The 18696-nt window shown below is 41.2% G+C and overlaps 9 protein-coding genes and 1 non-coding gene across 12 annotated transcripts; 3 read left to right on the top strand and 7 right to left on the bottom strand.

Moving 5' to 3' along the window:
• Positions 1-42: 42 nt before the first annotated feature.
• On the bottom strand, positions 43-2590 carry LOC108610350 (uncharacterized). The gene is made up of 2 exons (XM_018002386.2): positions 233-2590; positions 43-172 (listed from the first exon to the last, which is right to left on the bottom strand). Exons 1-2 carry the CDS (start codon positions 2309-2311, stop codon positions 44-46), a joined length of 2208 nt encoding a protein of 735 aa, XP_017857875.1. The 5' UTR covers positions 2312-2590; the 3' UTR covers position 43.
• A 4-nt stretch (positions 2591-2594) lies between these two features.
• Positions 2595-3696, top strand: Nubpl (NUBP iron-sulfur cluster assembly factor, mitochondrial). The gene is made up of 2 exons (XM_018002379.2): positions 2595-2906; positions 2965-3696. The coding sequence occupies exons 1-2, from the start codon at positions 2738-2740 to the stop codon at positions 3687-3689; spliced, it is 894 nt and encodes a 297-aa protein (XP_017857868.1). The 5' UTR covers positions 2595-2737; the 3' UTR covers positions 3690-3696.
• On the bottom strand, positions 3694-5345 carry LOC108610344 (uncharacterized). The gene is made up of 2 exons (XM_018002380.2): positions 4716-5345; positions 3694-4236 (listed from the first exon to the last, which is right to left on the bottom strand). Exons 1-2 carry the CDS (start codon positions 5205-5207, stop codon positions 3865-3867), a joined length of 864 nt encoding a protein of 287 aa, XP_017857869.1. The 5' UTR covers positions 5208-5345; the 3' UTR covers positions 3694-3864.
• On the bottom strand, positions 4305-4595 carry LOC149269909 (small nucleolar RNA U85). Its single transcript, XR_016269581.1, has one exon. It is a non-coding gene; the product is annotated as a small nucleolar RNA U85 (small nucleolar RNA).
• Positions 5346-5347: 2 nt separating the features above from the next.
• On the top strand, positions 5348-7838 carry Tif-IA (RNA polymerase I-specific transcription initiation factor RRN3 homolog Tif-IA). 2 transcript variants are annotated; one of them, XM_018002373.2, is made up of 6 exons: positions 5349-5836; positions 5899-6380; positions 6440-6934; positions 6989-7167; positions 7230-7479; positions 7540-7838. In XM_018002373.2, exons 1-6 carry the CDS (start codon positions 5621-5623, stop codon positions 7772-7774), a joined length of 1857 nt encoding a protein of 618 aa, XP_017857862.1. In that variant the 5' UTR covers positions 5349-5620; the 3' UTR covers positions 7775-7838. The 2 variants fall into 2 exon arrangements, with proteins under 2 accessions (XP_089319775.1, XP_017857862.1); XM_089463649.1 differs by having other exon boundaries at positions 5348-5836; positions 6440-7167.
• Positions 7789-9298, bottom strand: LOC108610339 (uncharacterized). Its single transcript, XM_018002375.2, has 3 exons — positions 9155-9298; positions 8702-9081; positions 7789-8642 (listed from the first exon to the last, which is right to left on the bottom strand). Exons 1-3 carry the CDS (start codon positions 9272-9274, stop codon positions 7844-7846), a joined length of 1299 nt encoding a protein of 432 aa, XP_017857864.1. The 5' UTR covers positions 9275-9298; the 3' UTR covers positions 7789-7843.
• Positions 9299-9442: 144 nt separating this feature from the next.
• Positions 9443-10346, bottom strand: RpL21 (ribosomal protein L21). The gene is made up of 2 exons (XM_018002383.2): positions 10194-10346; positions 9443-10060 (listed from the first exon to the last, which is right to left on the bottom strand). Exon 2 carries the CDS (start codon positions 10040-10042, stop codon positions 9563-9565), a length of 480 nt encoding a protein of 159 aa, XP_017857872.1. The 5' UTR covers positions 10043-10060; positions 10194-10346; the 3' UTR covers positions 9443-9562.
• A 76-nt stretch (positions 10347-10422) lies between these two features.
• On the bottom strand, positions 10423-16157 carry LOC108610341 (uncharacterized). Of its 2 annotated transcripts, none has more exons than XM_018002377.2 (4): positions 15678-16157; positions 12288-12421; positions 11552-12212; positions 10423-11489 (listed from the first exon to the last, which is right to left on the bottom strand). In XM_018002377.2, the coding sequence occupies exons 1-4, from the start codon at positions 15748-15750 to the stop codon at positions 11299-11301; spliced, it is 1059 nt and encodes a 352-aa protein (XP_017857866.1). In that variant the 5' UTR covers positions 15751-16157; the 3' UTR covers positions 10423-11298. The 2 variants fall into 2 exon arrangements, with proteins under 2 accessions (XP_017857866.1, XP_089319781.1); XM_089463655.1 differs by lacking the exon at positions 15678-16157 and adding an exon at positions 14556-15657.
• Positions 16158-16281: 124 nt separating this feature from the next.
• Positions 16282-17737, top strand: Tim23 (translocase of inner mitochondrial membrane 23). The gene is made up of 4 exons (XM_018002381.2): positions 16282-16500; positions 16611-16899; positions 16996-17165; positions 17231-17737. The coding sequence occupies exons 1-4, from the start codon at positions 16449-16451 to the stop codon at positions 17347-17349; spliced, it is 630 nt and encodes a 209-aa protein (XP_017857870.1). The 5' UTR covers positions 16282-16448; the 3' UTR covers positions 17350-17737.
• Positions 16363-18554, bottom strand: Gpb5 (Glycoprotein hormone beta 5). Its single transcript, XM_018002382.2, has 2 exons — positions 18389-18554; positions 16363-18312 (listed from the first exon to the last, which is right to left on the bottom strand). Exons 1-2 carry the CDS (start codon positions 18400-18402, stop codon positions 17823-17825), a joined length of 504 nt encoding a protein of 167 aa, XP_017857871.1. The 5' UTR covers positions 18403-18554; the 3' UTR covers positions 16363-17822.
• Between the last annotated feature and the right edge of the window lie 142 nt (positions 18555-18696).

Here is an 18696-nt window from a genome sequence, read left to right as displayed (position 1 = left end):
TGAACGCGCGCGCGGAAATTGATAATTTAAAAGTCTGGTGAATTTAAAAAACAGTATTACGTATTGTATTATATTTTAGTAACAATGACTCTAAATGTATTTGGGCATTCACTTCAAATTCCTCTTCAGTATTTTGAGCGCCATAAAACCGATCGATTTCATGTTGTAATTTCTGTGAAAAATAATTTTTTACTTGAAGTGAATGGATATTTTGAATTTATATTATATTTACCAAAATTTTTAATTGCGCCACTTCGTCTCCTGTTGAAGGCTCATTTTCTGGATCCACATTCAAAAATAAATGTTGCTTGAGATGATACACTGCCGTAACATCTTCACTTTGTATGGTTAAAACAGTTTTGTTCTCCTCTACGCTGCTAGAAATGGTTAATTTACTATCTAGAAAGTATAAGTCTAGCATATTATTTTCAATCCTGTCATTGGCATTACAAATATCAGCAATTTGCTCTAAAGTAAGGCAACAAGGCGACAGCATCTTTTGCTCAACTTTAGGCATTTTCCGCTTGATTGGTTTAGGCAAAATATCTGACAACTTCGGCTTATTAAACAGATTTAAGGAGCAAAGCTGTCCACCGAATAGCGCGCGATATGTATCGCCGTGCTCCTGCACTTGAAATGTCAGCAGGACTGCGCTTAGTTGTGTGTGCAGCTCCAGAAATGCAACAAGTTTAATTGTAAATTCGGGCAATCGTTCTTCGAAAACTTTCTTCAATGGTATTATAATTTTACATTTGCGACTCAACAACAAATCCGTGGGTATTCGATGTACATGGACATTATGTCCGTGATAGACCATCAATTGCCAGTGGCTGCTATTGAGCAACTTTTGGCAATCGTTAAACCTTAGCTGCAATATAGCATAAATGCCAGTGCTATCAAGTTCTGCCTGTCTGGCTGTATGCAATAGCAGTACCTCAACTCCAAAGACTGGCAGCTGTCTGCGGAACTCTAACGTTGCCTCTAAACTGCCCTCAAAGCTGGCTTCGTTGCGAGCAACTGCAACCAGTTGTTGCTTTTCATATTCACGCTGTATCGCTGCCATAAGTTCATTTGGTTGTTTTTCATATTGCTGTAGAACTTGAGCATTGCGGCGCAGTTGCTCCATGGCTGTCGGTGTAAGATCACCCATGACACCAGGCTCCGTCTCCGCACCCTCGTCTGATAGCTGATCCACACTAAATGCGATCCGATAGAAAATGTTATTGTCGCTGAGGCACACGAGCTGCTCAATGTGCTGCACCCAGGCGCAGGCTTGCATGCCGGGCACGGACTTCACACATCGCTGCACTCGGCAATCATCTAGTTGGGCGTCATACTGGAATCTCAAACGTACTAGCTGCTCTCCATCCGTGTAGTAGAAATCGCCGTTGTCGCTGCTGGCATCAACGTCTAACCACTCGCTTCCAGTATAATGCATCTGACGTTGTTTTATGCCTATCAATTGAGACATGTACCAAATGTCCACAGTACCGCAGCTCAGGTAAACCAAGCACAAATTCTGTGCGGGTAGCAAACGCATAAAAAGAACGGATGTGGTATATATGCAGATCACCTCAATGTGGTAAGCCAGCTCCGTGTCCACATTTTCATCGTCATCCGCCTCCTGTGGAGTTAAAGCAAATATGTGACCCGCAATGCTGAATAAGTGTATTTGCTTATCAGCAACTGCTGCTGCTCCGAAGAGACACTGCATGAACTTCTCGTGCTCCTGCGTAACGGTGACCGTGAGCAAGGTATAGGAATCGTTCTGCCAATCGCATTGAAATATATTTTGTTCGTCATAAGTGATGTCGTAGCTGTACTGTAGAGTGCTTTCGCCCTTGCCCAAACTGGGCAAATCCACATAAACCTGCAGCAGCAACTTCTGAGTATCATCATCGTAGCGCACCATGCTGAATCCTTCTTGAGTGCGCGCAAAAGCACGCACACCTCTCAACCAGGATATGAGATGCAATGACTTGATCGAGCCAAAACAATGAACTCGTCCGTCCGACATTAGCAGCAGGGTGTTGTATTCCAGCATGTGAATACTGCGCAGATGGCTTCCCTTTGGTAGTGGAATGCGAACCTTCGTCATTTCCATTCTGTTGGTTTTCTTCGATTTCTTAAAGCGATAATTCAGCAAATAATATTCATTCCATGTAACGAAGACAGATTTTGTTTTGTTGTTGCTGGATGAAGAGTGACATATCAGACCGCATGGCTGGAACAATGTGTCATCTTCAATGGACCAAAGTATATCATCATCATTTTCCACATTAACAGTTTCGATATCTTCGTCCACATCCATGATTAAATTTTTTAGGTTGAATAATATTCAAATGCAATTTAGCGAAATAATAAACATACGTACAATGTGACCAATATGCATATAATTTGAAGAGGCATTTTAAAACCGCGATGACTATATTTTAAGTATCGACAAGTGTGATTAGCCGGTAGAACACATATTCTTTTTAAACATGACCGTGCAATATAATTATATATGTTTAATATCTTAGAGCTTTATCAACGGTTATTAAACGTTTTCTTAGAACAATAAGAAGAGACACTGCATGTTATATTTAATATTAAGGTATTTACTCTATGCCTGCATTTGAGCTATCGGTAACTTTTACCCATCACTATTTGACGAGTTGGACAACGTAACGACTTGACCATTTTTAAAAGTAAAGCAAGTGGACTATTTGAAGTAGCTGGTAAAGCACTAGTAGCAATGGCTTTATTGATGCGCTTGTGTCAGCGCAGCTATTCAACAAAGCTCAAGGATCATCAAGCGGCTCTGATGGCGCGCAGTTTACCAAAGCGGCAAGCACTGCCCGGCGTCAACAACATAATTGTTATAGCATCTGGAAAAGGTGGTGTAGGCAAGAGCACTGTAGCAGGTGGGTGTTGAATATTTGAAGTCAAAATAATGTACTCAAAGTAACACATTTATTGCAGCAAATTTCGCTTGTAGTTTAGCCAAACTAGGAGCGCGAGTTGGGTTGTTGGACGGCGATATATTTGGCCCAACCATTCCACTGATGATGAACCTCCATAGCGAACCTCGTGTCAATGACAAGAATCAAATTATACCGCCACAAAACTATAATGTGAAATGCCTGTCAATGGGCATGCTTACGCCGCCTGATGGGGCGATTATATGGCGCGGTCCGCTGGTAATGTCAGCCATACAGCGCCTGCTCAAAGGCGCCGATTGGAGTCCGTTGGATGTGCTGGTCATAGATACGCCGCCCGGCACTGGTGATGTGCATCTCTCATTAACACAACACACGCCAATTACAGGTGTCCTCTTAGTCAGCACACCGCACAAAGCAGCCATCGATGTCACAATTCGTGGCGCCGAGATGTACCACAAATTGAAAGTACCTATCTTCGGCTTGGTTGAAAACATGCGTTACTCCATCTGTGACAATTGCAATCATCACATCGAGTTTTTCAAACCCCTAACTGGATCTTCACATCCGAAGCTACCAGAGACGCTCATCTCATTGCCCTTAGACTCACATATAGCCGATTGCGGCGAGTCGGGCACACCTGTTGTTATTAAGCATCCAGACTCTGAACACGCAAAGCTTTTCAATAAGCTCGCGCTTCAGATTTGGAGTACATTGCAAGAGAAGCAAGGGACAAATGAAACAGCTAAAGATACAAATAAATGCTAGAAAATAATATTCGAGCGTCTGTAATCAGAACTATATATCCTTTAGTAATATGATAATAGCCGATTCTCTTTGGTTGAAAAACAGAATTCTGAAACTTTGACATTTCAACTAAAAATTCTTTGACTGATCCTCCATTATAAACTAGCTTTAATATACAATTTTCAACAAGTTTTGTTTATTTATTCTTCTTCAACTTCTTCATTTTCTTCATGGCCTTGCGATGGGCGTATTTATCTGTTCGCATTATCACCTCCTTATACTTTCGTTTATTAAAGCTTTGAAAGGCCTCATCCGCCAACAGTTCGTCCACCAGCGACTTTTTGGTCTTGCGTATATGTTTCTCTTCAAAATGATCCAGAGGCGAGGGCTGAACTGTGCCGATTTGGAAGTATTTTGGCAGCACCTTCAGATCATTCTTTTTGTAGAAATGTTTAGGATCCAGCACCGAACGCATTTGTATAATCTTCAGCTCATTGCGCATTTCATCAGTAACTTCTGTTGCCGGCAAATCAAACCAGCCGCTGCCCTTCGTCTTAGCACGTTCCGCCTGTAATTAAACCAAGTAAGTTTATGTAGACGAAATCATGATTTGGTGCATTCATTTACTAGGAGCAGCAGCACTCAGATTACTAAAGACGTCATCAATGTGGCAACAGCGTCTGCCTTGGCCACTGCTGTGTTTTGGGGCGACAATAGCACTATGTTTCATTGATTAGTTAAAATTGTGCGCCCACGCCTAAATCATCTGCCTTGACTCGATGGCAAACAACAGTCTAGCGTTAAATGGCATTGCTGTTCCGTTGGCCTTACAGCAACCGCCGCATACTCCGAGGCGGCCGCTAAGATTACAGCGGACGAAACTTTGTGCTATTATCTGTGAGTGAGTCTCGGGTAACAGCAGTGGCCTCGAGCAGCAGACGTGTGCACTTGCTACGCCCATTGGGCGTAGCTTCGGTTGTCGAATATGTCATCATAGATGCTTCTCCAATATAATCTTCCACCTCAACGTATTACCTAGTTACTTACTCTGTTTAGTACGGGCTGCTTGCGCCTGGACACTGTGGGTAATGCCTTCTGCTGTGCGATGCCGTTTAAGTCCTTCGTATTTTGCATATCTTTTTCGAGATTTATTTTTCGCACTTGTATATCCTCGCTCGTCTCGCTGTTGATTTCTGTGATCCTCTGACGCATTTGTAACTTGTGCGTGGCTGCATTTTGTGCCGCTTCGTTCACCATTTCAGTAACCTCATCAAGTTGGAGGGCCACTTTGGAAGGCAGTCGTTTGGTATTCCCCTGTGCGGTAGCAAGAACTTTGCTAACATCTTTACACCTTAACTTGACGCCAAACAGTTCCATTTCCTCATCATCCTGCTCATCTTCCTCTTCGCTAGCCTCCTGATCAACAGCCAGTTCCCGACCCTTGGAGATTTCATTATATACAATAGAGGAGTGCTGTAGACCATCTCCACTGAATAACTGCTGGTCGCCACAAGTGTCCACCACAAATAACGACGCCATTATTAAAATCTCGTTCACAAACTAAAATTACGCGCAACACATGTAGCGTCGACTATTGACGTCTGCCGTCGACGTATCGTTGTGACTGGTAAAATAGGCAATTCGCAAATAAATGAACAAAACCTGGGCACACTGTAAATGTTCCACACGTGTTTTGATTTCAGCTGCGAGCGTACGTTAGCAAAATCTTTTCGATAAGCATTGAAAAAGCCAAATATAATGCCAGTTTACTTAAATACGTATCCTCTAGAGTATTTTCGTTGTTGTTTAACTTATAAAACTTAGAAAGACAGGAAATACTCGGCAAACAACTCAGCCAGTAACTAGCAGCTTATTTAACATTTGTCGAACGCAATTGCGTATTATTAGAAAATAATACATTAAAAAAATAAGAAACAGTATTTTGTCGTGCAATGTCTGTCTACAGTAGTAAAACGACCAACACATCCATACTGAAGTCCTTCTCCAGTGCGGATCGTGAGCGCGTCAAGACAGCGGCGCTTAACAAGGTGCGCTTCATCACGCCCAAGGAAAAGGGCATCGTTGAATCGGTGCGTGTGGCATTGGAAGAAAAGAATTTTCATTTGATTCAGGAGTTTACATACTTCCTTCGAGAAGCTGATCTCTGTGTAAGTAAAGCAAAATATTATTGCATATTATATATTGCATTCAATTACGCATATTGTTATAGGATGAGGAAGTCGTGCAGATTATGAAAGATGCTCGGAAAATAGTGCACAGCTTGACACCGGACTTTGCCAATCTTGTTGAGGCCCTACTGTCGGTTAACTGGAAGAAGTATAGCCCGGCCGCCATTCAAGCCTACACAGAATTTAGCATCGATGTTATGATCGCACACAATTCGTATATACAAATTGGCATAACCAAATTAATTTTAAATTGGATACCTAGTGACCAGGAATCCGCGGAATGGCTGGAAGGTTGCCCATCGGAACGTGTGAAAGCTGAACTAGAAACTGTGCATAATTTACTCAATCGTATTCTAACCGCTGTGCCGATGGCTTTCGACGTGGTCATCGATACGATCGCAGGTAAATTTCCGTACTTTAAGAAGCCAGCTCATGTCACGGCTGGCTATTTGCATAATGTGCTGTGGCTGATGGATTACAAGCCGGTGTTCGAGGAGCTACTGCTGCAGCTGGTTCTGCAAAAGTAAGCAATTACTGATGATTTATGTGAAGAGCATTTAATTTATATAATTTTCTTGGCAGACTGCTCATACTGGACGTGAATGCTCCACGCGATGAAATCGAAGCGCTCAAGGAGGAAACCGATGACGAAGACGATAAGATGGAAGATGAGGCCATATTTCAAATGGACGATGTGAGCGTTCCGCCTAAACCTCCACAAGCGCTAGAGCATCCCATTGGACAAATGCTGGACATATGCTTAATGAAGCTCTTTAAATTTGTGGACGATAAATGCCGTCCGCAACCTGATTGTAGCGATGACCAGCGCGTTGCCAAAACTCGATTCTTCAAGACGCTTGTCCACATATTTGATGAAGTGCTGCTACCCAGCCACAACACACATCACGTCCAGTTCGTCATTTTTCATGCGTGCAGCATTCGTCCAGCCTATGCAGAAATCTTTCTTACATCCCTATGGCAAAAAGTGCAGAATCCAAATGTATCTTCAATCATACGTCATGCAGCTGTTAGCTATATTGCCAGCTTTTTGGCCCGTGCCAAATTTGTGCCGCTGAGGTTGGTCCCTTGGTGTCCTGTTTGTAACTATATACTAAATTTCCTTGATTTCAGCACAATTACCTACTACCTTAAGGAGCTGAGCAACTGGGCAAATAACTACATCAATGACTCGGATGAATTCAGTAGCAAAAACTGCTCCCTCAAAGCTAACATGGTTTTCTTCTCCGTTTGCCAGGCCATGTTTTATTTAATCGCTTTTCGTGCGCGCGATTTGACAATTAATCATAAAAGTAATTGCATTTGTTTAAATGGTTTACTTTTTGATATTAACGGATATTTTGATTTGTTCTAGATTTGACTTTGCTGAATACTCTGCAGTTGTCCCGGTTGGCCATGTGCCACTTTAACCCACTGCGCTACTGCCTGCCACCGGTGGCGACCGCATTTGCGGGTGTCACACGTACCCACCAATTGGCGTATTGTCACACCGTGCTGGAGCGCAATGCACGTCGCAAGTTGGCTACCATCTATGGCCATGACAAGCTGATGCCAGAGGAAACGCTTGAAACGTTCTTTCCCTTTGACCCATATATTCTGCCACTGTAAGTTGCCCAACCAATTCGACCATATGAATGCGACTATTATATTGGTTAATTTTGCAGGTCCAATAAATACATAGAGCCAAACTATCTGGTCTATAGAGTACATGAGCTGGAAGAGTCGGCGGAGAATGTTGCAATTGAGACTGTGCGTCGCAAGCGTGGCGATTCCGAAATGATTGAGGATGATGACTTCATACTGGCAGATAAGCGGCAAAAGATCAGCGAACTGTCCAAGAGTCAACAATTTGATAAACAGTTTTACTATGGTACTTCACCTGGGTTCAACCAACAATAAGGGGGACATAGATGTAATAGTAATTTGGTATTTATGAAATATAGACTTTTATATGTTATGCAAATTTGATCAAAGAATTAGTGCATTGGATGATGCATTCTTGTGCCGTTCGGCTCGCATATGCTCCAATCTGTGTCCCGATGTACGAAAGGTTTCGCCGCAAATTTCACATTTGAAGGGCCGTTCGCCGGTGTGCAACCGCAGATGTAGCTGCAGGGATGTCTTGGAGGCATAGCTCTTGCCGCACACTTGACAATTAACGTTGCTTCGCTGTGGCTGATGCGTTTCCAGGTGTCTGGCCAATGTGGACTTTAGGGTGAAGCGTCTTTGACATACGTGGCATATGTGCAGCTTAAGCTTAGAATGCGTTAGCAAGTGACGGGCCAAGTCGTTGGGTCGCTTGAACTGTTTGCCACATTGCAGGCAACTATATTTCAGCTGTTTTGGGTCCACCAAACGCCGCAGATGCAGCAGCATATGTGTGCGGCAGTTGAATTTGCGTTTGAATTGCTTTTCGCAGTAGATGCACTTGTAGCTGCGCTGCGACAGCACTGGCTGCGGCAAAAGTTCGACGAGTTTTCCTCTGATCGGATCTGCTTCTAGTTTCATGTGTGCCTCATAGGCAGATTTCGATGGGAAGGTGCGACTACAGTGCGTGCAGCTAACCACCATATGAGGATGTTTCTCAGCCAAATGTTTGTGCAGCCTACTCTTGCTGCTGAAGCTGGAAGCACACTGGCTGCATGAATGCTTTTTCACAGCAGCATGCAGGCGTTTGTTATGCTCGTTTAGCTTGCTCTTAGTCGCGAACCGCTTGAAGCACTGATTGCACGGATAGGGCGTCTCTTTGGTGTGCGAGCGACGATGTCTGGCAAGCACAGTTGCTTATTTTTTGTGTATGTGTGTATTCCTAGATGCTAATCTTACCTTATCAAATCGTAACTCTTGCTGAATTCCTTAGCGCAATATTCACAGACATAGTAGCATCGATTGGGGTTCTGTCGCACTATGCGCTGTGTGATGAGCATATGGACTTCACCAGCTGGATTGAGCTTGTCCCTCAGTTCTACTACATTACAAGATGCTTTCTCTTCCAGAGTGGCCAGTGAGCCTAACGAACCAAATGATTTCATTTGGGTAGCAATTGCATTCTCTGTAGGCGTATGGCTGCCTTGCAACAGCTTCAGGGCAGCCAGTGCATGTTGCGCTACGTCGGAGTCGTCGCACTCCTTTGCTACATCATGCTTGATGCGTTTGTGACGTAGCAGTGAACTTTTTTGAGAGAAGCGACTGCAGCAGCTTTCGCACTGCAATATATTTAGGCATCATAAGCACTTGAAAAAAGCCATGAAAGGTTTCTGAGCACATGGCAAAACTTACTGGAAATGCCTTGTCGGCGCTGTGCACAGCCAGATGCCGACGGAGCAAAGCTGGCTTCACAAAGCACTTGCCGCATGTATCACAGGTGTTTAAACTTTTCGATTTTTCAATCTTTTTCATTTTATTTATTTTTTTTTTCAGAATTATTGTCTTGATTGCAAAACACGACCAACTCAACTACTGGAAAGAAGAAGAATGTCGATTACAGCTGTTTTCGCCTATTCCAATAGCAGCCCGTTATTCCTGCATTTGCATTCACCCCGAATCGTACGAGAAAAAACAAAACAGTTAACTGATTGTTTACGGCAATCATATAGAAAATCAATTCTATTTAAAACTTAGTTTAGAATTAACCAATCTACACTGTTACAAATCGTAAACAAACACATCTCTCTTCGTCGACTCCGCTTAGGCAACGAATTCGTATGGAATTGGCGCCAGGGCGATAGGTTCTTCCAATTTCTTAACGAAATGCGCCTTCTTTGGCTGCTCGGGCTGACGCTTGAGGTTCACCCATTTGCCGTCCTTCTTGGCAGCCTTGAGCAGACGCTCGTTCTCCTTGACGCGACGCAGGAAATCCTCACGGCACTTGGAGTGATGCACATGCTCAATGCGCACATTGATGCGCTTGGCTAGAACCTTGCCGCGCACACGTTTGTTTACAATGACACCAACGGCGTGTTGTGTGACATTGAAGATGCGGCCAGTCTTGCCGTGGTAGGCCTTGTAGGGCATACCCTTCTGAACGGCACCGTGTCCCTTAATGTCAACGATGTCGCCGTTCTTGAAAACGCGCATGTATGTGGACAGGGGAATGACACCATGCTTGCGGAATGGGCGAGAGAACATGTCTCTGGTGCCGCGACGGTATCCCTTTGAGTTGGTCATTTTGTTGGCTGTGGTTCCCTGCAATAAACAAACAGTTTTAGCAACATTTCACAGAATATACATGTGCACGGCACACGCGAGCATATTTTAAGGCGCGTTTCAACTGCATTTTAAGGTATTTTAATGCAATTTCTACAAAATATTCGCTAACCTTTTACGTATCGACGTCCACGCGGTCGTGAAGTTGGGGAAAGAAAGAAAGATGGCTACCCGTTTAGCGTTGCCACACTCATTGTGATTTGACGTTTTCGCAGGGCTGGCAGTGCTGTGTGGCCCTGGACAGAGCTGATTGGTCGATATATTTTGAGTTTTTTTCATTTTGATACAAGTCGTGAGTTTCGTGCTGTCACGAGCTGGATTTGAATTCAATCGAGCGCCAATTAAGTATTTCATTTTATTAAGTTAAAAAAGTTTTACAAATTCAACAGAAAACTAATAATTAATATTAAATATTTGCTTAAGTTTGAGCACTTTGGTACACACACATAATAGTAAATGTCATTTTAATATCTCGTTACATATAATTTATATTTTAACTATCGTATATATATGTATATATATAAATGTGTTATATAGGCATATATATATTTATATAACTTGTCCGTTTGTGTTCACTAGTATTTATTTCTTCACAAAAACTCTAAGAATGTGGCGTCACGTCATTTTGTAATTATTACATGATTGGAATATCAAAGCACAAACTATTAGTAATTTATCTGCGGGCATTTTTGTCAAATATATAGTAGGATATATGTAAGTATATATAATATGTATATTTAGCTTATGCTTATGCTTATGCATGTGGTACGTATATATATAATAAATATTTTAAATAATTTCATAAATATATAAGTATCCCATATAAGCATGCGTATACTAATATATATAAAGTACATACATTTTGACTTCCACACAGTATGTAAACATAAAATTTAACATTAAGTGTTGCCTTTATATTAAATAATAATTAGTTTAATAGGCTATACTTGTTTCGTTTCGTTTGGTTGGTTGGTTGATTGGTTGTTTTGCTTTTCTCACCACTTTCCTTATCCTTTTCAGTTATAGTATATATAGTATATATGTTTTGTGTGTATATTATTGGCTGTTGATTTTTCTTTTTCTTTTTCTTTTGGATTTCACAAATCCCACTACAAAAGCAGTCTCTCAAACAAATCCACAGCTGCTCTATGCAGTGGTCATGATTCACGTTCCATTTCCCATTCGATGTCCAATTTCCGTTGCCATTAGGTTGAGGCCTAAGCGCCATCCTTTTTGTTGTGCCCGTTTTCCAGCGGCCTCTTTGGCTCACTGTCGCAGTTGCAGTTGTTATCGTCCTTGGGCAGTGTCGACTGGTGCTGCTGCAGTTTCTGCTCCAGACGCGTTTTGTACGTGTACAATGACTGCAGCGGCACATGCAGCAGCTCCACAATCTCCGTGAAATTTATTTCTACAGGAAAGACGCATAAAATTAGAAGAGACTCGTGAGATTATAGGAAGATAAGTTCTTACCATTCTCGGCTGTTATGTAGCCATGTCGTATTAAGAAATCGATAACCACGGGCGCCGATGTTGTCTTGAAATCCGGCGTGAATACGCGCTCCACACACTCGTTGGCCGGCAGCAGCTCGAATGCCTGCACCTCGCCATCGGCGTTCTGTGGCACAAAGTCCACTGGTAGCTCCAAGTCAAACACGTATTCAGTATTGGGAAACAGACCCTGATCGCTTTCAAAAAAGAACGAGACACAGCCGGCTGAAACCAGGTTCTTGACGAGATCTTTTGGAATGGATGCCTCCTCGGCGGCCTCCTTAACGGCCGTCTCCATAATGCCAAACCCAACAGATAGACCGCCGCCCACCATATTATCCCATTTGCCAGGCCAGGTTTCTTTGGTGTTGGAGCGTTGCTGCAGCCAAATGCACAAGCCGTGCTGCGGATGCCGAACATATCCATTGATGTCTACACCATATTTACGTACGCCAAACAACGGCGTTGCCGCTCGCTCCATCTTTAGCAGTGCCTTGTGCTCGAACTTCACCTCGAAGCACTCATCCCGCCATCCTTTTAATGCCGAGAACGAGCCATCGCTGCGCAGATTACGTAATACTTCATCCAGGTGTACGGTACGTTCGTTATAGTCCCGGAATGCCGGATTCAGCTCAACCAGACCCTGGCAAATGTTATTATATATATGAATGAATATACACTTCAGATTCAACTATAGCTATTTTTGGTTAATATTCACCTGCTTGGTATATTGACAGTCACGTATGCAGAACACTTCAGGAAACTTGAGCAGCTGCTTGTAGACATCCGCTTTAATGAGACCGACTTGCTGACCCCCAACCAGAAATGGACGTATGTCATCCTTATGAAAGCCTGCGACACAATTAACGTTAATTAGACAAAGAAGAATTGCACTTGAAATGGCCCTGAGGTAGATGGCTGCCTAATTGAATTGTGGCTAACAAAGAAATATCTTAGATTCGAATTGTAAATTATAAGTTTGCCGTAATATTGAAAAGGGTAATTTTTATTCAATTTGTGTGTGTGTATGAGTGTGTGTATGACGGTAAGATTAAATTATCTGTGAGATGTAAGATATAAAGCTTCTGTATATAAAGACATTTTCCGACTACAATTGACTATATTAGTGAACAAAGATTATTGATTAAGTATACTAATATGAATATTATTTATAAAAAATTCCTAGTTAGCTTACATTAAACATATTCAATTTATTGTATTATGAGAAGATAATATTTAAATATTATATATACAGTGCTCTATAAACAGAAGTAAAATAAAGGGCATCTAGACAATAGCTAGACAATTATATTTGTTTATGGACATACATTTGAAACTTGGTTATCACCAAAACATATGTTTATTACTGCATAATTATGATAAGCCGTCTTATATTCAATTCTCAATCAGTCTTTCAGCTGAAATTTGTTCAAAATTTGATTAACAGCAAACACTTTTTCCCACTGTTGAAATTTTAAAGTTCATTCTGGGTTCGATTGGAAGCAAACAGCACGCGCTATTTGATTAGATAAGTAGAAAAACCTTAAAGCTAATAGAAATAATAGTCAACTAATTAGCCTTAAGTACATTTTGTTTGAAAAGAAAAACCACTTAAGAAATTTTGATATAGGGTATATTTTTTTTAATATTATATACATAGATGTATATTGTTTTTTTTTTTTTTTTTTAATTTTTGGCAAGGTAGTTGAACTGGAAAAGTGGTTAACTTTAGTGGTTACTAAAAATGTTTATAGCTTTATGAATGGGTGTTAAAGTATATTTATTAAGATGCTATTTTTGCACAAACAAAACAATACAAACAAATCTGAACAGCTGGTATTGCTATTGATCATATGTATTATATATGTATAAATGTATGGATATGTTTTATTATCAGAACAATATACATATGTATATATAGGTAGAAAAGAGATTTTTGTTTGCAATTGTTTTGATTGCCTTGCAGTTTTTTTTCCTTTTTGAAGTTGATTAAAAATAAATATTTATTTTATTGATATATAGCTGCAATCGGCCTTTCTAAATCAGCAGCACCTATTATAAATGAAATCGAATATTGGCAATAATATTTCTTTCATAAAATGTGTGTTAAGTCACAAATATTGCAGATAATGAAATCAATATACTAGTTTGTGCCGGTCGGTGAGATCGTCGTTGAATTATTAATTGGTAAGCTCAATTATTGCGTCACTAGACTGGCGAGTTTATGGACATATATAGAAAGAGAACAAAAAAGCGAACAAAACATAAACAATAAATGCTCATTTACTTTTCGCTTTAAAATCTATAGATAAACAACTTGAAATGCGAAAAGGCAGTTAAAGCAAATTTGTATATACAAATAAGATAATTCTGAAAACAATAATGCGATACCCTGTAAAATGTGAAAATGTGAGGAGGCTATCAGAACGAAAAATAATTCTAATTAGATTAAAAGTAAAACCAATTACGCAACGCAGATTACGAATGACATAAGAATGTAGAATCCCAATAAGATTATGTACACGTTTTCTAATTGAAAATTTGAGAAATAAATGTGAAACTATTTGACCAATTTACTGTAGCACATAAGCCCACAAAATTCAGGGTATGCAAATAAATAGAAACAAAATGGAAAACCAAAAAACGGCAACAAATTATATTCAAATTCGTTTCGAGATTCATAGCAAAACAAGTTGAAATAGTTGAAAGCAAAACAAAATAGCATGCCGAATAGCAGAAAGCGCGCATGCCGCTTATCAGCGAAGATAGAGAGCTAAAGAGTGGTAAAAAGAGAAGAATACATAGAGAAGAATAGAGGGAGAGCGAAAGAGTGAGAAAGACAGAGGAAAAGAGAAGTGCTCTATCCCAATTAAGTGAGCATATGTACATACATACATATGTATGTTTGCCTGTGTATGTCACATTTTTTGCACTTAATCAAGCCATAAACATCTATCTCTAAATATACTTATATGTATATACATACACATATATCTGATTTTTAGAGCAAGTATAGTTCGATGTGTTTGTGTATGAGATGCTTTAGCTGTTGTTGCATGTTTTGTTGTTGTTGTTGTCACTGAAAATGCTAAAAGTTGCCCTCAAGGTGATGCGATAAAAATCTGGTTACAAGACCAAATCAGTGGCAACTAATTTGTAAAATTGCTGCGCTGCGATCCAAGAGCACATACACACACACTGTACATATATTTGAATATTTTTATATAGATTTATAGATATTTATATTTATATAAAAATAGTATATTGGTGACTAAGTTAGTCGTCCTAAATTAAAAACATTGTTACATATTAAATATATGTATATATTACAAAGCGCTTGCTTGATAAATATGATCTTGCATAAGAGCCGCTTGTTTATTTAGCATTTGGTTTAATTGCAATTAATGTGTATGGAATTATAAAGTGAAATCCGATAGGGCACAGCTGTTGAGCTGTGTGCGACAGCGTTTATTACTGCGAAAACCTGGGAGGGCAATAGTCGGTGTAGCAGCAGCAGCAGCGTGGTGGTAAACAACCCAATAATTTAGTGCTATCATCGGATTACAAGCGTCAGCGCAACAGGTGAACTTATCGAACGGAAGTGGGCCGATCGATAACACTCATTAAACTCAATTAAATACTTAGGAAGATACGATTTTTGGCTAGGCATAAAAATAGCCAAAAGGAAATTAATTTCAATGTCAATTCGCTGCTGATTGGATGCTGCGAAACGAACTGGCAATGAGACATTTGCTGGCAGTCGCAGCAGCACCAACAGCAACTGCACACAAACATTCACAAACACACATACACACTCGCACGCACACTTGCAAACGTAAGTAAACAAACTAATCGATAATTTGCACTCTTTTGCTCTCGCTCTTACTGCACTTGCAGTAAACGGTATAAGCTGCGCCCATTGTATTGGCGCCCAAGCCGCCCACAATGTGCGCTAGTGTGCTTTGTGTGTGTGTATGAGTGTGTATGTACAGGTTCAGTGGCAGCCAAACCCATTTTCATGGCCGAAAGGCGAGCGCCAACGGAGAGCCAAACCCAAAACAACAACAAAGAGAATTAAGACGCTGATGTATTCAGCTGTATTACTCACCTGTCAAGTAGAAATTATTAAACTTTTGCGCTAGTCCCAATAGACGAGACAATTTCACCTCGGTGGACGACATGGTGATGACGGCTAAGATAGAGTACAGGCTCGGCAAGCCAAAGTAAATACAAATACACTTCAAATGCCGGCTACCTTTGCTCCCACTCCGCTACTTCTTCAACTCCCAGACCATTAACAACAACGGCAGCAGCAACGATAACACTCGGAAACGACGCGTTTTGGATTCGTTGGGGCTGTTTTCGTTGTAATTCTTTGTCCTTTGTAATGACTCCCTTTGCTTTATGGGCGTACCAACTTATTATTAATTTTCTCTATTTCGATTAGGGATAATGGGACAACCAACTACTATATAAAACCAACCATCAAAACACAACCGCACGCAACGAAAACCACAGCCGTAGTGCTGCAAAATACGCGCTCAGCTCGATAACGATAAAGTCGTTTCGTGAGTGTTGCAAAGCTGAACGCAACAGCTGATCGTTGAACAGCTGTTTGGTTGGCTCTGCGTACTAGCCTCGGCAAACACAATAAAAATGTCGAAGTGTTGAGAAACATCATCTCGTAGAGTGTTGAACAACACACGTGCGATACATATGTCACGCTGACAAGAGTACAAAGTTAGAAAAAGTTAGAAACATAAGCAGAGCACGGGAAACGCACTCGTTTCCCATTTGTGTTGTAAGCTTCATTAAATTGACATCTGATTGATCGTAAATTAGTAACTAACCTTGGCAAGGCAAGCGATTAAATTCCAAAATGAGTGACGACTACTTAAGGAAACCGTTTTCATTAGCTCCCTCACCAGCCGGTAAGCAACGGCCGCCGTTGGCATTCATTACGCAATTGGACAAACGATTACATGCACGGTTTTTTGAATGAAAATCTCTAATTCTATCATTTGTTACTTGTGCATTGCAGTTGACGACACACAGACAACGGCAACAACCTACACACCGGCAGCGAGCACATTCAGTAGTGCTCCCGTCTCGCCATACCTCAACTATGATTCACGATTCCTGCAACAGGCGCAGCCAGAATTTATATTTCCCGAGGGCGCCAACAAGCAGCGTGGACGCTTTGAGTTGGCCTTTTCACAAATTGGCACATCTGTGATGATTGGCGGTGGCATTGGCGGTTTGGCGGGGGTCTACAATGGCATTAAAGTTACTAATGCGCTCAATCAGACGGGGAAGCTGCGTCGTACCCAGTAAGTGATTATGCGGCCATTTGATTATCTCGTATATTGAGTGTGAATGCACTCTTACTTTCTGTACGTATATGCTAATGTCTCTTTTATTTGTAGATTAATCAATCACGTCATGAAACAGGGATCCGGTACAGCGAATACATTAGGTACGTTGGCTGTGCTGTACTCGGCGTGTGGTGTGTTGCTGCAGTATGTTCGGGATCAGGATGATAATATAAACACCATCATAGCCGGTTCTGCCACAGGCCTGCTCTACAAATCCACAGGTGACTTGGCCAACTCATTACAAATATATTTCATCATTATATATTTAAATTATTTGTATTTGTAGCTGGCCTGCGAAAATGTGCTTTGGGTGGAGCTATTGGATTGGGCATATCATCGCTCTATTGCTTATACCTGTTGGCGCAAGAGAGCAACAACACAAACTCAAGTCCAAAATTCCTGTAGGTGAGACGGCGGCGTAGTCCTTAGTAAAAGTGAATAGCTATAGCTGCCAACCTAACTGTGGCATATGGCAGAAATATGTACACATGAGTGCTTGTGTAGGAATCGCTTCGCAGCGCTTAACCGTCAAATATAGTTTTGTTTTATATTATAAAAGAAATACACACACACATTACATATATGTATATATATATATAGAATATATACGTATATGTATATATATATTTAGATTTATCTGGACACAATATAAGAATTTCCTTTCTAGTTTCAATGTTAAAATCAACATTTGGCACACCAAAATTCTTGTTGCAGATAACCAAAAAAAATCATGTAAATCAAATCGAGCTAATAAAGTGGTATGCTTTAAATGCAACTTGCCATCAAATGAAAAGCTTTATTGTAATAAATGCGCCAAGACACTGTACTACCACTAAGATGTTCTACTACTACTATTACACTTTGTTATCTACGATCGTTCAATAGTCGAGTGCGCCTGTGTCATCATTAGTTAAGGCTAAAACCTTAGCGCTTTTGCGTTCGTCCACATCATTGTTGGCTGGCGCCTCGCAGCTGGTGTCCTCCGTGGAGCAGGTCTGGCAATGACAATTAACGGCCTCCATATATTTGTATTTGCGTATGCTGTCGTCCGCCTCGGGATGACAGTTTTTCAACGTAGCCACCGATGGCTGGCGTTGCGCATGCACACAGACCGGATGGAAGGAGCGCTTGTAGGGGAATTTCCAATCGGATATCTCGCTGGAATCGCAACGACCCCAACAGCTCCAGACGCTCACGAAGTCCCAGCACTCGCGCCCCTGCAAATCCGACTGAGTCACACGATACGTGTACAAGCGTCGATGGCAACCGAGTGGCGCAATTGTGGGTCCAGTGTAAACCGGCTGCAGATCAACCAATTGGGCAGTGCCCACACGCAGCCAAGGCGAGGCCAATAAAACCAACGGTAGCCTGTGTATATAACGGTTTATAGATATGTATATGACAGTTAAACACTTTCAAATTAATGCAGTTTTTCGTAACTTACAACACTGCTAGCATTTCAAAGCTTTCTCTTATTCACTTGGCTGGAGTTGCTGTTGTATGCGTGCTGCTTGCGTCGCAGTCGGCTGCGTTCTGTTGAATGCTCTCAGCATCCATGCCTATTTATACCTGAGGCGGCAGCGGCTGTGTCGCGGCGACTGCGCATCGGTCAGCCCTTGACTTGGAATGGTTAGGCTAAAAATAAACTTGATTATTGCTTGGAGTTTTGCATTGAAATCCAATTGGACTTCATTTGCAGTTAACAATTTGAATTTCAAATTGAATTGAATTTAAGGATATTTTTAGAGAAAC

The sequence above is a fragment of the Drosophila arizonae genome, chromosome 3, assembly GCF_054131065.1.
Source record: "Drosophila arizonae isolate 15081-1271.41 chromosome 3, UAZ_ARI_1.0, whole genome shotgun sequence".
Classification (NCBI taxonomy): Eukaryota; Metazoa; Arthropoda; class Insecta; order Diptera; family Drosophilidae; genus Drosophila; species Drosophila arizonae.
Note: the sequence above shows the minus strand (reverse complement) of the source record. Positions and strands in the feature narration are given on the sequence as shown.

Bases quoted from the DNA above. Each gene is read 5' to 3' on its own strand.
- LOC108610350 (XM_018002386.2), bottom strand. From the start codon at position 2,311: ATGGATGTGGACGAAGATATCGAAACTGTTAATGTGGAAAATGATGAT. The intron at 173-232 runs GTAAATATAATA...TATTTTTCACAG, and splicing joins TGGCGCAATTAAAAATTTTG to AAATTACAACATGAAATCGA.
- Nubpl (XM_018002379.2), top strand. From the start codon at position 2,738: ATGGCTTTATTGATGCGCTTGTGTCAGCGCAGCTATTCAACAAAGCTC. The intron at 2,907-2,964 runs GTGGGTGTTGAA...CATTTATTGCAG, and splicing joins AGGCAAGAGCACTGTAGCAG to CAAATTTCGCTTGTAGTTTA.
- LOC108610344 (XM_018002380.2), bottom strand. From the start codon at position 5,207: ATGGCGTCGTTATTTGTGGTGGACACTTGTGGCGACCAGCAGTTATTC. The intron at 4,237-4,715 runs GTAAGTAACTAG...GTTTAATTACAG, and splicing joins AGCAGCCCGTACTAAACAGA to GCGGAACGTGCTAAGACGAA.
- Tif-IA (XM_089463649.1), top strand. From the start codon at position 5,621: ATGTCTGTCTACAGTAGTAAAACGACCAACACATCCATACTGAAGTCC. The intron at 6,381-6,439 runs GTAAGCAATTAC...TTTTCTTGGCAG, and splicing joins CTGCAGCTGGTTCTGCAAAA to ACTGCTCATACTGGACGTGA. The intron at 7,168-7,229 runs GTAATTGCATTT...GATTTGTTCTAG, and splicing joins TTTGACAATTAATCATAAAA to ATTTGACTTTGCTGAATACT.
- LOC108610339 (XM_018002375.2), bottom strand. From the start codon at position 9,274: ATGAAAAAGATTGAAAAATCGAAAAGTTTAAACACCTGTGATACATGC. The intron at 9,082-9,154 runs GTAAGTTTTGCC...AATATATTGCAG, and splicing joins GCGCCGACAAGGCATTTCCA to TGCGAAAGCTGCTGCAGTCG. The intron at 8,643-8,701 runs GTAAGATTAGCA...TGTGCTTGCCAG, and splicing joins AAGAGTTACGATTTGATAAG to ACATCGTCGCTCGCACACCA.
- RpL21 (XM_018002383.2), bottom strand. From the start codon at position 10,042: ATGACCAACTCAAAGGGATACCGTCGCGGCACCAGAGACATGTTCTCT.
- LOC108610341 (XM_018002377.2), bottom strand. From the start codon at position 15,750: ATGTCGTCCACCGAGGTGAAATTGTCTCGTCTATTGGGACTAGCGCAA. The intron at 12,422-15,677 runs GTGAGTAATACA...ATTGTGTCGCAG, and splicing joins TAATAATTTCTACTTGACAG to GCTTTCATAAGGATGACATA. The intron at 11,490-11,551 runs GTAAGAACTTAT...TCTTTCCTGTAG, and splicing joins CTACATAACAGCCGAGAATG to AAATAAATTTCACGGAGATT.
- Tim23 (XM_018002381.2), top strand. From the start codon at position 16,449: ATGAGTGACGACTACTTAAGGAAACCGTTTTCATTAGCTCCCTCACCA. The intron at 16,501-16,610 runs GTAAGCAACGGC...TGTGCATTGCAG, and splicing joins ATTAGCTCCCTCACCAGCCG to TTGACGACACACAGACAACG. The intron at 17,166-17,230 runs GTGACTTGGCCA...TTGTATTTGTAG, and splicing joins CCTGCTCTACAAATCCACAG to CTGGCCTGCGAAAATGTGCT.